The sequence below is a fragment of the Octopus bimaculoides genome, chromosome 9, assembly GCF_046866305.1.
Source record: "Octopus bimaculoides isolate indiv1 chromosome 9, ASM4686630v1, whole genome shotgun sequence".
NCBI lineage: Eukaryota > Metazoa > Mollusca > Cephalopoda > Octopoda > Octopodidae > Octopus > Octopus bimaculoides.
In genome coordinates this window covers 76,382,367-76,397,699 of record NC_142936.1, presented here as the reverse complement: position 1 = coordinate 76,397,699, position 15,333 = coordinate 76,382,367, and the positions used below count along the sequence as shown (strand labels likewise).

The following is a 15,333-nucleotide window of genomic DNA, read 5'->3' as shown; positions in this document are numbered from 1 at the left end:
GAATTGGAATAGCAGATAAGGTGCTTTCATGATACTTTGCCCGTGGCTTTCAATCGATGTGTAAGATCTAAAATCTTGGTGCATGTGTACCACACTCTCTAAACGAAAGCGACAAGCTCCAGTACTCTTCTTTCGCCGCCAGTTTGCTCGATGGTCAGACAGCTCGTGGACAAAAGCAAAAATTTCTTTACGATATCGTCTATTTGAATCGACCCGACTGGTGACACGGTGTGCTTCTTCAACATGTCAACGTTCCTTTCCACTAGGTAATTAATTTGACAAATGCTTTACCAGAGCTCGGTTGAGAAATACTATCGCATCTACCGCATTCACCTAACACAACGCCCTCACATTATCATCTACCTCAATCGCTTTCTAACAGTTCGCGAGGCGATAGGGAACTGAAAACGTGGCTCGATGAATTCTTCGAATCAAGACCCGGTGATTTCTACTGTTAAGGCTATTAATAAGCTAGTTGCACGTTGGCTAGAGATCGTAAACAAAGAAAGAGGATATATTGTTAAAAACGTTGATGAAAAATAAGGATTAAAATAAAATAAAAAAGAAGAAACGAAAGAATTTACCTGACGACACGATATATTAAATCAATTTTAATATAAACGAAGGAAATATAAGAACAAATAAAAGAAGCAAGGAAAATATCAGTCGGTATAAGACATCGTACTTATATAGTAACATTATGGGTACAACTGACAAAAGCAATTAATATGAAGAGAAGGATCACTCTGCATTAAAGCCTGCATAGCAAAAGTCTGCGGACTCCAGAAAATATGGAAGTCAGAGTTGTCTGCAGTTAGCAAGATAATGTTTTACAATGCACAATGCTTTTGTTCTTTCAGTGCTAGCACCATCATTTGAGATGTTGCACTGGACGCTTCACGGGGTCCGCAGATTAAAAATAGAAAAATACTAACCATCACTGGTAATATCCACATTAACGGTCACACCGATAGGTCAATGGAAGAGGAAGAGATGGTGGTAGAGGTATAAGGCCAGTTCAAACGGCCTTTGAATGTCGCATTGTATCGCTCAGACAACACCTGCTGAACAGAAATGAGTACATTACATGCATTCTCAAAAAGAAAATGTAATGCAAGGGGACATACCGCGTGAGCTAGAAGTTAACAACAGCATCGATCTGTGAAGATACCTTCCTGGGCCTGTGAAGATACCTTCCTGGACCTGTGAAAACACCTTACCATTCATTTAGAAGGATATGGCAGCGCTGTCCATGAAGCGGAAATAACTACAAATTATCTGATAAACAAACGGGAAAAAGATCCATCAAACTTCCATGTGATAGAAAATGCCAGTGGTGCTATACCAGTATGGAAGATATCACCTGCATTACCAGCAACTACGCCAAAATGTCTGCGTGATACTAGCTGCTCATAAGACATAATATAGTTGCAAAAACTATCTACAGTGCTATACACAGGAAGGATTGTTCTGGCGGATACATCAAAGGCATGTTAGAACCACAATGCACTCACTCCTTCTCAAACGAAGAATATTGCAATAAAAGCAGCAATCCGGAGCAAACACAATTTACCTGATATTGTTCTGTGGGACAGGAAGAGAAGCCATGAACAGTTGTAGAGGTCAGCTATTCAGCAGATATAAATGTACCATCAAAAGTTCAGGAAAAAGATTAATGCAAGACTAACAGCTCTCGTACATTAACTATAAAATTTCATTTCTACCTATCATCATATGTACATTAGGCTCTGTATATAAAGATTTACGGGATTCTCCAAATCCAGTTTATTAGTGAGAGAGTGAAGATTTGTCAGACATTTTATATATATATTTACATATGTGTATACACGCACGCACGCACGCATGCACGCACGCACGCACGCACGCACGCACGCACGCACGCACGCACGCACGCACGCACACACACACACACACACACACACACACACACACACACACAAGATAGATATATCCATATTGATAAATATGTAATTAAATAGGTAATTAGATATGTAATTAAAAGGCTTGTTTTAATTAATGTGGGGTCAATTATTAATTAATGAACGTCTCTTGATATGTTTCGCATGACAAAAACTGACGAGCAACAAGGTTTTACAGGAAGATGTGTGATCTCTGGAGGATTAACATGGACATCAAAACTTAAATATATGAACAAAAGTATTTGACTGGTTCTTGTAAGAAATATACACTCGCTCGTTGCAGATTTAAGATAGGTTTGGCATACATGTAAGAGTAAAAGAAAAATCACCAAACCCACTTCGTGCTAACAATTATTGGTATTGGTTGACTGTTGTTAAACCGCTCACAGATCGCCGAGATCGAAATCTACGATCAAAGACATTCCGATAGAAATCAACCGGTCTCACATTCAAACATAGTATATTTTAGATTACGTTATATACGTTACATAGTATATTTTAGATTACGTTTCATCTTCCAGGGTAACAGAACATTGAATGAAAATTGTCAGTCTGCTATTCTATCAGGACAAGCGATTATGTAGAAGTTAAAAGCGATTATATAGAGAATAGAAGCCAACATCACGTTGACTTCATTAATAATGACTTCGCTCCGTAGAAAACTTGTCGGAGGACATAATTAATCAGACGCTTTTGTTGATATATCCATTGATTGTTCAGTGGAAGAAACAATAGGCTCTTTTGTGGAGAATTTTGTAATTTTATGCAAATTCCGAAGAATACTGCGACGAACAGTCTTTGTTGATAGAAATGATATACAGATAAATAATCCAACGAATGAGTTCAAAATACAAAATAACAGAGAAAATTCTTCAATACTTGTAAACGTATATAGAAACGCAGATATCCATGTAAGTCCCATGATAAAGAATAGTTTTATGCAAGCAATGAATTCGTCTTTATTATGTTTTGACAAATATTTCGAAGAAAGTTTACCAGTCAAATAGATTCCTCTAGCAGTGAGGATAAATGCAATGAAATTAAGGCATAATATAATTAGTACGGGTATTGCAAAGAGCCACTGCAGACTTTTTCTGTTTGTAATCCAGCAAGTACCATTTCCATATCCTGGAGAAAGTTCATGTCTTCTTGGTATGTACTCAAATATCAGTGATACTGTTACTAATACAAGTGGACAGACCCAAGCGTACAAGGAATACAAGACAAGTCTCTTAGTACCTTTCCCTATATTTCGAATTTGTGTAAGTCCTGAGAAAGTGTACCAGGTATCACATGATATGATATTCATCCAGAAGAAAGTCGCAAGAAAGGAATAATGCATGACAACTGCTGAAGATATACACAGCACTGTAGATGGTGTTATTTGAAATGAAATAAGAAAGAGTAGCTCAGCTACAAGCAATGCTGATAAAAGACTAATGAGTAATTTACCTGGTAAGGTACGAAGATCAGGTATACAAAGGTAGGCTATGATAGTGATTGCTAAAGCCGGAATAGAGATAATTAATCCCACATATGTGATATAATGTTCAGCAGTAGAATACTTTGGCATGAAAGTGGTATTATTCTTTACACAGATACTTATTATACCTTGAGAATCACGAGTGTATTCTGATTGGTTCAGTAAACGTTGGGTATTATTTAAGTAGAGACGACCATCACTTGTGATGTAATACTCAGATTCATTTAATGTGGTTGTCGTACAATTTAGTTGAGGATGGTAGATAACTTGTCGACATTGATTGGTATTCATATCATACAGAGCATGTGTCAGACAGGAGGGTAACTGCACAACAGAAACTTCCTTAAGCTGGTTGTCTGTCACTACCAGTGAACTGCTATGGTAGTTAAAAAGTATAGTTAAAGACATTTTCCGTGATTTAACCCTTCGTTCTGGTACATGCTTGCAATGATTTTTGATTTTGTCTTTTTTTATCCCATTGCAAGTAGCACAATAAACGTTCCTGAATATATTAACTCGATCTGTTACTAATGCCATGGGTTTAGACTCACATTTAAATCTTTGTTTTCTATTAAGGTTATCCTGAGGACAATCCGAAATGTATGAAACACAGGAATACAAATATTTCTTCAAATCTTCTGAAGGAAGCTCCACAGTTGGCCTACATTTTCCCTCTTTGACATAACTGGATATATTTTCGAAGCTCATGTTAGAGATGAAAGAGCATTTATATAAAAGATTCCAAAGAATGAATTCTTCTCCATGACAGAGAGCGCAATATAAGTTCCTGTAGAGTTTTTTACTTGTTTTACCAAAAGCAGGAATGGACTGCATTTGATCATCTGAGTCAGGGTTTTCACAGTTGTTTACATACTCTGTAACATCATGGTTAGGTGGACAACGGTCAAATTGATAATAATAAGAGAGATCAACCTTTCTACAACTGTAATATATTGAAGGATAGGGTTGTTTGTGGTCAGAAGCGGTCTTATTAATCCTATTAGAACAGCATTCACTGTAGAGGTAGCAGTCCGGACGACACGAACAACGATAAATGTTTTTACTGGTATTTTCAACGCATAAAGCTGGGGGACATCTCCAACGCGATCGTTTATTGTAAACTTTCGTTTGAGATACCAAATATGGAAGCGAAAATATGACTATGAAAAATGGAAGAAAATTTCCCATTTTATAATGTATTAATACAGGCCCAATATAAACGAAAATTTAAAATGATATTTTCACCAGTTTTTTTGTTCCTTGATTTTTTCTTGCATGAACTAAAGAATATGAACGTTTGTGAAGTTAGAACGAAGACACTGATATCAAATCCTGAACGTAAGGCACTCGTTATTGATTACATTGTTGCACTTGTATATTTTAACCTTTGTGGACGTGTCTGCAAAAAAAAAAAGAAGAAAAAGGAAATAACATTAAATGGTATAATGAATGTGCGCACATATATGCAAACTATAAAATTCATGCATTTTGTATCGTAACATTTGTCATTTTATATAGAAAATACTTGCGACTGTGATTGTGGTCTTTAAATTTATACAATCTGCTTGGCAGCAACTGTTTATAACGAATGTACTGGTAAGTACTTCTCTTACAAAATATTATACCCAACGCTATTTTATGTTCCACTCCTATTATCGAAGAGACAAAAAAACTTTTATTGCAGGCAAAAAGGGCGTTATACCTGGATTACGAAGTTAAATGAAAACGCATTAAGATATTTTAAAATGTACACTCTCAGAATTTCCTAATAATGTTTTCATACCAATATCAAATACTTTTTTAGATGGAGAAATTATTGCAGAGAATATATGGAATAGCGTTACAACTACGACAGTTGTTGCTTAGTGACAACTAACTGCTAAAAATGATAAAGACGACGATGACGACGACGACGATGACGACGACGACGATGACGACGACGACGACGACATCAGTAATACCACAGACTTGCTTCTCAGTTGTTTGACCTTAAGCAGTTGAGCATGTCCTTAAGTGCCTGGCGATATGTGCATCTCTGATCAAGTGCAGAAGTACTGGAAGAGCATCATAGCCATGTGTTGAGAGAAATTCTTTGGGGTTTGAATAATTCACCTCTGGAGCCATGGGTATTTCGTTCACCATCTTTAAACAAAACTTATTCAGCGAGCTTTTGAGCGGGTTGGGCTACCCGACTCGAAGAAAATTCCAACAGGGGCCCCACCTGAAAGGTCATGCGCTGTTTATCTTGTTATATCACCACGTCATACACATATGATTGTGATGCATGTGTCTGCTGTACCCTTATCAAACGAGTAGTCACGTTGGGTATATTGGGCTTCGTACATTTATATCCCAGTGTTATTTTGATGGCATGCATTGATACTACGAAAAGTTAAAATAGCTTACGATTTAGGAAAAAGAGATGGTCAGATAAATCATCTCATTGTTATGGGTGATATAAATGTTTATGCGAAAAATGAGAAACAAATGACGTAGGTGTGGAATTTGGGATAGAAAAGTACGTTATTTTGAAAATGAAACGAAGACGATTTTAAAGAAACCAGGGAACTAAAATGCTAAATGGGCAAACAATGAGAGCAGTTGAGAAAAGACAGTGGTATAAGTACTTGGAAATACTGGAAGCAGATGCAATAAAAAATGAAGAAACGAAACAAATTACAAGTAGTAAGTACACCAGGAGAATGAGAAAATGATTGCAGTCAAAACTGAATTTAAAAAATCTTATCGAAGCAACAAATTAAAGAGCAGTACCTTTAATCAGATGTGGTGTTGGAATTATAGACTGGTCCAAAAACAATTTAAAGAAACTTGACAGGAAAACTAGGAAGTTGTTGACAATGTATATGGAGCCCACCATCCGAAAGCTGATATCAACCGGCTGTACTTGAGGTGAGACCAGTGTGGAAGAAGCTTAATTGCAGTAGGAGAATGTGTTGAGCTGAAAAGAAAAAAGCCTAGTTGAGTATTTACAGAACAGACAGAAAAACTACTAAAGACAGTGAATAAAGAACAGGTGAGCAAGCGCGTAAGAAGAGAAAAGGACAAGAATAAAATTCAAAGAGAACACGTCAGATAGATTGAAACGAAACCTTTATATGGCCAATACTGGAAAGCCACTGATGATGTATGTGGAACAAAATCCTGAGCAGTTTAAAACAAGGGCAATTAAGAAAAAGAACCAGAGAGCTTAATTGTAGCAGACCAAGAACAAGCAATAAAAACAAAGAACTTGAGAAAAAAAATATATGGAGAGAATGTGGCAGAAAAATGTAGAGCCCGTGGAACTTGGGATGAGACAGTGGCACACATTGTGACAGAAAGCCCCAAGTTGGTACAGGAAGACTATAAGAAATGGGGATTTGAAGCTAGAAATACATAGCACAATCTTCGAATCGGAAGAGTACTGGGGTCGAATTTTGTGGAACTTTCTTATTGAAACGGACAAGAAGTTAGAAAATAATAGACCGGATATAACAATCATAGATAAGGAAAAGCGATTTTAGGATTGTAAAGTAAGAGGACGAAAAACAAAACAAAAGAAAAAATTAAATGGGAAGAATTTGGAGCATGAAAATAGTAAAGAACGTGCCTATATTAATTAATGCGTTGCGAACAGTAAGCAAAGAAAAGATGTAGACAAATGGCTGAGGGAGATTGGAATAGAATGCCCTGTAGAGCTCTTACAAAAAATTTGTCTCTTAGGATTAACAAGGATTATCAGGAGTGTTTTAAGCACTTGAAAGACTACTGAAAACTTGTGGACACCTAAAGTTACAGGTAGTAACCTGTTACCCACATAGATACTACCAGGAATAAGACCGAATAAAACCAAATAATAATGATAATAATAATAATAATAATAATAATAATGGTTTTAAATTTCGCCACAAGGGCAGCATATCTCGGGGAGGGGGTAAGCCGATTACATCAAACCCAGTGTTCTACTGGTACTTGTTTTATCGACCCCGAAAACATGAGAAGGAAAGTCGATCTAGGCGGAATTTGAACTCAGAACGTAACGACGGGCGAAATACTGTTAAGCATTTCGTCCAGCGTGCTAACGATTCTGCCAGCTCGTCGCCCTAATAATAATAATAATAGTAATAATAATAATAATAATAATAATAATAATAATAATAATAATAATAATAATAATAATAATAATAATAATAATAACTACACCGGGGAAGTTTAACATGTGAGAACGATAAATCACTGCTCCGAAACTTATCCAAAAACATCGGAAATAAAGACATCGCATTGAGCCAAAAAATAGCTGACAAGGGGCTGGATTATATCCGAGTAAGTAATACTCATTGAAATTTATTTCTATCTTTCCAAATATAATGATGTATTTTAACTTGATACCTCCACTACCCGCACAGCGATCGTAAACACACGTGTTACATCAAAATCAAACCATCTTCGAACCCCAAAACACCATGTACAAACAAATTACAAACAGATTAAATAACACCGGTATTATTACACCCAAGAATAACAACCGAGAAGTGCGTACTGTAAGCTTGTTACGAAAAAAATACGAAGATCTGAACGTGCAAAACAATCTGACAACAGAAATAAACGAACCGGTACCCTACGAAAACGATGACCGTCAAAATAAAGGACCGGACGTTGTTCCTCATGTCCCGCAAACAAAACCAAAACGGCATAAATGGACACGTGAGGAATACATTTCGATACTATACGCCTATTTCACAGCAGTGCTCTACCCAAAAAACGAAAACACAACAACACATACATATAAAATATGGAAGAAAAATAATGTAAATATAGACCTCGATAAAACAATGAACCCTAACAAACTAGCTAACATAAGAAGATATACTCTAAAAGCAAAAAAAATATCAGAAATAGAAATAGAACAATTGAAAGGAAAAATACATCAGGAAAATCTAGATAGTAGTCACACAGCAATGCCAAATAATAATATAAACACTGAGATAGCAAAACACGAGGACAAACGTAACATTTCCGGCAAAAACGAAGTAAACAAAAAACAACAAACCCAGACCGTAGAGATGGATAATAGTGTACAAAAAGCACCAAACCAGAACACCACAGACAAACATATGAATGAAAAGGAAGGCAAAACAAATATAAAACCTGGAAATAACGAAGGGAAACCTAATAATTACGATACTATGAAAATGAAAATAACCAAAGAACTGAAAACCACAGATCTTAGAATGGACCACAGATTATATCTCCCAAAAATCAAAATAGACAATAAAACAACATCAATAATAAATAGCATAAACCTGGCCGTCACGGAACTAACAACCACAGAAACAACAGGCAATATCACTGAGTTAAATGACATAATATATGCGGCAGCCACTGCAGCCACAAAAGAAGCAGGATACTCACTCAAACCCATCCTAACAGGAGTTCTACCACCCAAACAGACCTTGTGGATAAATAACATCCAGAACATTACAGAAAAAGATTTACCTGAGGCAAAAGAAAAACTAAAGCAAGACATCCTTGCCAAAGCACAAAGGATCCGCCGGTATGAGAAACGCCAACGTTTCTTTGAACAAAACAAACAGTTCAAATCCAACCCCAAAAAACTCTACCAAGAACTGGGTAAAAATAAAATAGACATTACTTCAGCACCAACAGCAGAAGAACTAGAGAAATTCTGGAAACAAATATGGTCGGTGAAGCAACAACCCCAGAAAAGGACCATTAAAACAACGAACTTAGCACCTGAGCAACTCTGGGCCCCTATAACAACTGAAGAGGTAACCCAGACACTGCAAAGACTAAGCAACTGGAAGGCACCTGGACACGACAAGATCCCCAATTTCTGGTTAAAACACCTGCCAGCAATGCATAAAAAGCTGGCAGAAAACTTTAACAACATACTCGCAGATCCAGAGACAATGCCTGAATGGCTCACAAAAGGGAAAACCATCTTAATCCCCAAATCCACGGAAACGGAGAAACCACAAAACTATAGACCTATAACCTGTCTCCCTACGATCTACAAAGCCTTTACTGCAATAATATCGCAGAGATTGAGTAAACACCTGGAAAATAACAACCTGTTTCCAGAAGAGCAGAAGGGATGCTGCAAGGGCTCATACGGCTGTAAAGATCAATTATTGATCAATAAAGCCATAACTGAAGACAGCCGCAGAAAGAAGAAAGGCCTCAGTATGGCCTGGGTGGACTACCAAAAGGCTTTCGACAGTGTTCCCCACACGTGGATTCTGGAAACACTAGCCATAAACAAGGTGGCACCAATTATCATAAAATACATAGAGCACTCAATGAATAAATGGCAGACAGTGCTACAGCTCCAAACAAAAGAGGGACTTGTGAAAACGAAAGCCATCCCCATTAGAAGAGGAATATTCCAGGGAGACACGCTCTCTCCACTCCTGTTCTGCCTGGCACTCACACCTTTAACCGAATTGCTAAATAGAACTGGATGCGGTTACAAATGCTATGGAAAAACAGTCAGCCACCTTCTATATATGGATGACCTAAAATTATATGCTAAAAACGACAAAGAGTTAGAAACACTACTACAGACAGTACACGGCTTTACCAAGGAAATAGACATGAAATTCGGATTAGAAAAATGTGCCAAAGCAACCCTGAAAAGAGGAAAATTAGTTAAAAGTAGCAATATAACACTAGATAAAGCCAATGAAATAAGAGAACTAGACGAAAGCCAACCATATAAGTATTTAGGAGTCAATGAACTAGATAGGATACAACATACACAAATGAAAGAAAAAATAAAGAAAGAGTACTATAGACGAGTTAGATCAATACTAAAAACAGAGCTCAATGCTAAAAACAAGATAATGGGTATCAACACTTTAGCTGTCCCAGTTATAAGCTACAGCTACAACATCCTTAACTGGACACTAAACGAACTATGTAAAATAGACAGGAAAACAAGAAAAATAATGACAGGATATAGGATGCACCACCCAAAATCTGACATAGAAAGGCTATATATACAACGCACAGAAGGTGGCAGGGGTCTTATACAGCTAGAAAACTATTATAAAATAACCACCATAGGACTGCAAAAATACCTACTCCAGAAGCAAGGGAAGCTAATACAAATAGCCACAAAACACGAGCAAAACAAAAAACTGTTTTCAGTATTTAAGGAAGCTGACAAATACAAACAAGAAATCAATCTACCTAACAAATACGAAGAAGAAGAAGAAGAAGAAACAACAAAAGCTATAAAACAAATGAAATCCAAACTAAAACTAGAACAGCAACGGACCATGATAAAACGATGGCAAGAAAAGCCCCTACATGGTAAATACTGGGCTAAACTAAATGCGAAAGAAATAGACAGAGAAAAATCCCAGCAATGGCTGAGAAGCTCAGGACTCAAAGCAGAGACTGAAGGATTTTTAATTGCTGCACAAGGCCAGAGCCTCCCCACCAGAAATTACCAAAAACACATAATGAAAAGAAATATAACAAGTAACTGTAGAATATGTGGAGATGGACAAGAAACAATAAATCATATTATCTCTGGCTGCCCAGTCCTGGCTAAGAAGGAATATATTCACAGACACGACAGAGCTGGGACCTATATACACTGGAAGCTATGCCAACACTATGGAATAACAACAGAAAAAAGATGGTATAAACACACGCCAGAAAAGGTCACAGAAAACGAGAAAGCAACCATACTCTGGGATATGCCAATACACACAGATAGAGAAATTAAGGCAAATAGACCAGATATAGTTGTCAAAGATCATGAAGAAAAAAAATGCTTTCTAATTGATGTATCAATACCAGCAGATGACAACGTTTCTCTAAAAGAAATGGAAAAACTTTCAAAATACAAAGACCTGGAAAAAGAGATAACTCGAATGTGGAATCTAAAAACAGAAACAATTCCTATCATAGTAGGTGCCTTAGGTATAATAAAAAAATATTCAGACAAATACATAACAAAAATAGCAGGACTTACAAATATATATAACATACAGAAAATTGCACTACTGGGTACTGCACACATTCTACGCAAAACACTTTCAATACAGTAAACATAAAAGCACCACAGCAAACCACAGCACATACCCAAGGCGCACAGAGCTGCGCTCGGTAGTGAAGTGAAAGCACGTTATAAAAATAAAACTACTGAACAATAATAATAATAATAATAATCATAATAATAATAATAATAATAATAATAATGTTGATCCTTTCTACTATAGGCACAAGGCTCGAAATCTTTGGAGAGGAGGCCATTCGATTAGATCGATTCCAGTACGCAGCTGGAATTTGAACTCCGAACGTCAAGGCGGACGAATTGCCGCTAAGCATTTCGCCCGGCGTGATAACGATTCTGCCAGCTCACCGCTTGATTAATAATAATAATAAAAATAATAATCCTTTCTACTATAAGCACAAGACCTGAAATTTGTGGGGAAGATACTAGTCAATTACATCGAATCCAGTGTGTCACTGGTACTCAAATTATTGACCCCGAAAAGATGAAAGGCAAAGTCGACCTCGGCGAAATTTGAACTCAGAATGTGAGGACAGACGAAACACCGCTAAGCATTTCATCCAGCGTGCTAACGACTCTGCCAGCTCGCCGCTTTATTAATTATAATAAGGATCCTTTCTACAATAAGCACAAAGCCTAAAATTTGGGAGAGGGGACTAGTCGATCACATCGATCCCGATGTTTCACTGGCACTTATTTCATCAACCCCGAAAGGATGAAAGGCAAAGTGAAATTTCCCAGCGGAATTTGAACTCAGAACGTAGCGACGGGCGAAATACTGTTAAGCATTTCTGTGTCCTTATGTTTTCGAACAGAGGACATCTACAAAGCCAGGGCAATAACTCTGAAACTAGTCCGTGGATGCTAGGTTTTGCTGGGTGGAGGTGCTAATCTCCCCTGTTCGGAAACATAAGGACACAGAACTTTGAATACACACACACACACACACACACACACACACACACACACACACACACACACACACACACACACACACACACACACACACACACACGATGTCCTTCCTTCAGTTCCCTCTGCAAAATGCACTCACAAGTCTTTGGTCGGTCCGAGGCTATAATATAAGCTTCTTACCACACAGCTATGCCTGCGCCAAAAGGAAGGGACAGTGTGGCTTAACACAAAAACACATGTAAATAATAAAAACAATAACGATTAACAATAAAATTAAAGCAAAAGCTCCCCGAAAGCCAGTATCTCCACGAGGGGCAACCAAGGAACCCCACACATCTGGGTCACCTCGATCATCAAGGACACCTTCCCTTCTTCATATGAGAATAGACACACACACACACACACACACACACACACACACACACACACACACACACACACACACGAGCCTTCCTTGCTACATTCACCGACCTTTCCTAAAAAATACTGGGGAACAGCACTTCTCTCTTTATTCTCACTTCCGTTTCCAAGTTGAATTTGCAAAAGTCTTTGAGGGCTTTGCTGAAAAGAAAAGTATCTGTCTTTTATTCTTTTAATATTGTTTAACACACTACCTGTCCATTGCTGCTAGACAAAGGAAAACGGTTTGCCTTTCTTGGTCAAAAGAAGGCACCGGGGTGATCCTCACGATAGAGTCGACCGACAGTTAGATCCGCCCCACACGCAACAACAGCTGTTCGACAAAGCTTCAGAAAACTGTAATGCTCGGATACTGGCAAATGCCTGCTGAACAGGTTCATTGTTGAACACACATTTCAGAAAGAACTGTCTGACAGCCCTTTCGTGCCTGAAGAGCTTATCTCGAACAAGAAGAGCCTCCCAGTAGCACTGTCGGACCAGAGATTCCCGGAAATTATCTATAGAATCCGGTTCGAAAGACCATGAAAAAAGACCCCAGCCAATTGATCTTCTTCGGCACCCAGAGATTCACCGACGACGTCATCGCTCTTGGCCGACAGTAATCCTCTATAGAGCTCTACAGTGGAACATCCACTGACTGCATTGCCAAACTGGCTCTACATGTGAGCAATTGCCCACATTCCAGGTACTAAGCCTCCTTTCTTGGTCTACGTCCGACCAAGAAAGGACGATTGCTACTTGGGCTGCCAGGACTGCAGTTTTATTAATGAGACGAGTTTCAGAAATTTGTGTCTGATAAACGGCGACCACACCTGCTCATCGTCAAGAAAACGCTGAAGATATCACCGCAGCCTCAGCGCATGTTTGTGCATCATTAGTTACGATATACTTAGTTCTCCACGCTGTGGCTGTTGACTGCAAACGGACCGTCTAAGAGCGGAAGAGCAGGCTCTCCAGCTTGATCAGCAATGAAACAGTGTAAGAGACGACGGTCAGGCGGTAGTAGATTATGGAGTCGATGCATGCATTCACCTCCTCCACCCAAACTTTCAGGGACAGCATTCTCTCGGTTTATTTTTGGGTGAGACGAGCAGAATAAGCACTAACCACCCTGCTCGTCATCTTCCAGTTCTTGTCCACTTGGAGGTCCAAACGAAGTCAAATCCCGAGCAGTTTAACCTATTCTTCTGTCCGTCGCCTCACGACGCTGTCAGGCTGCAGGTTCACTGACGTCTCTTTGTTAATTTTTACACCTATCATCATTTTGAACTCCCTTAGAGTAGAGCCGATCACCTCGATTTCCGGGATACCTGACAGTATTACGGTGACGTCGGTTGCACAAACCGACAGGATTCTTCTGCATCCCAGTTCACAAGGGATGCCCCTCAAAACATCCAGCTTCCGTATCAATGACTCGAGAATCAATGCGTAGAGAATGAGTGAGAGTGGGCATGCTTGACGGTCCTAACGAGCGATGCTAAACTACTATAGATGGCCATTTATTTGACCATTTATTTACAGCGATCCAACTTCTGAAAACGGAACCAAAACCGGTAACCGCGAAGACAGCCTTCAAGTTTTGATGGTCGACCCTATCGACCGTTTTCGCCTAATCCAAACTCATCAGAAGCCCAAACTTGTCAGATTACTTACCTACTCTGCTTAATATGTTGCAAGTGAGGTGGTGGTTGTCGACGCTAGCCGTCAGTTTTTTTGCTTACACCTTGACCAAAATATTGTAATCAGACTTTAGCAAACTTACGGGTTTAAATGACCTATTTGATCCCTCTTGTTCGGATCCTACTCAGTAGCACCACCACACTACAACTCACAGAACTGGGAATTATTCTGTTTTGCTGCTAGCTGCTGCAGACATCAGCCAAGAGACACCGAAAAATCTGGCAGATGAAAATAAAGCTGAAAGAGCAGACCTTCCAGCAGATCATCCAGCTTTCGTGTGCAGCTAGTCATCGCGTCCCGTATGTCTTCTGTTGCTATTATCCGATTCCCTAGCCGAAACGTACAGCAGCTCGTCGTAGGGGAAGTTCGTCCATGTCTCCGATCACAGTGCTGCCCGTACAGTTTAGCACAGTGATGCTGAAATTCCGCACATATCTGCTTGGGCTCAGTTAGTAAGAGCCTGTCCCAGCCCGTCAAAGACTAACTTGTGGCTGTGTTGCCACGTTGTGCCTCCACCATTAGCGTCCATCAAAATGCTTTTGCTCTCCCGTGTCTTAGAGTACGAGCCAGTGCTTTGACAACGCAAACTTCATACTTGTCGTTGAAGAATTGGTCAAGTGCCAGTCAAGCCACGTCCGTCGCTATGCCATTTTAAGTGCTTCTTGTATCTTCCTAACTAGGTTTCCCTATACTCTCGACTTATTGCTGTTGCTTTACTAAATAGACTCTAACGACTGTTCTCTAATAGCTCTTTACAAGGTTACCCACCGAAGGTTATAAACGATTGCATCATCAACTTACTAACCCAGTCTCTGAAAGCTTGACGCGCCGGAACTGACGCGTTTAGC

At 38.9% G+C, this 15,333-nt stretch overlaps 1 protein-coding gene across 2 annotated transcripts in view; it reads right to left on the bottom strand.

The window, feature by feature from the left end:
• Positions 1-579: 579 nt before the first annotated feature.
• Positions 580-15,333, bottom strand: part of LOC128248737 (uncharacterized) — a 93,146-nt gene continuing 78,392 nt past the window's right edge. Inside the window, exons 2-3 of one of the 2 annotated variants that reach the window (XM_089357822.1) lie at positions 6,196-6,382; positions 580-4,822 (exon numbers count right to left, since the gene is read on the bottom strand). In XM_089357822.1, the coding sequence (XP_089213948.1) occupies positions 2,620-4,611 (1,992 nt within the window). In that variant the 5' untranslated portion in view covers positions 4,612-4,822; positions 6,196-6,382 and the 3' untranslated portion in view covers positions 580-2,619. The remainder of the gene's footprint in view (positions 4,823-6,195; positions 6,383-15,333) is intronic. The other variant, XM_089357823.1, reaches the window with a different exon arrangement.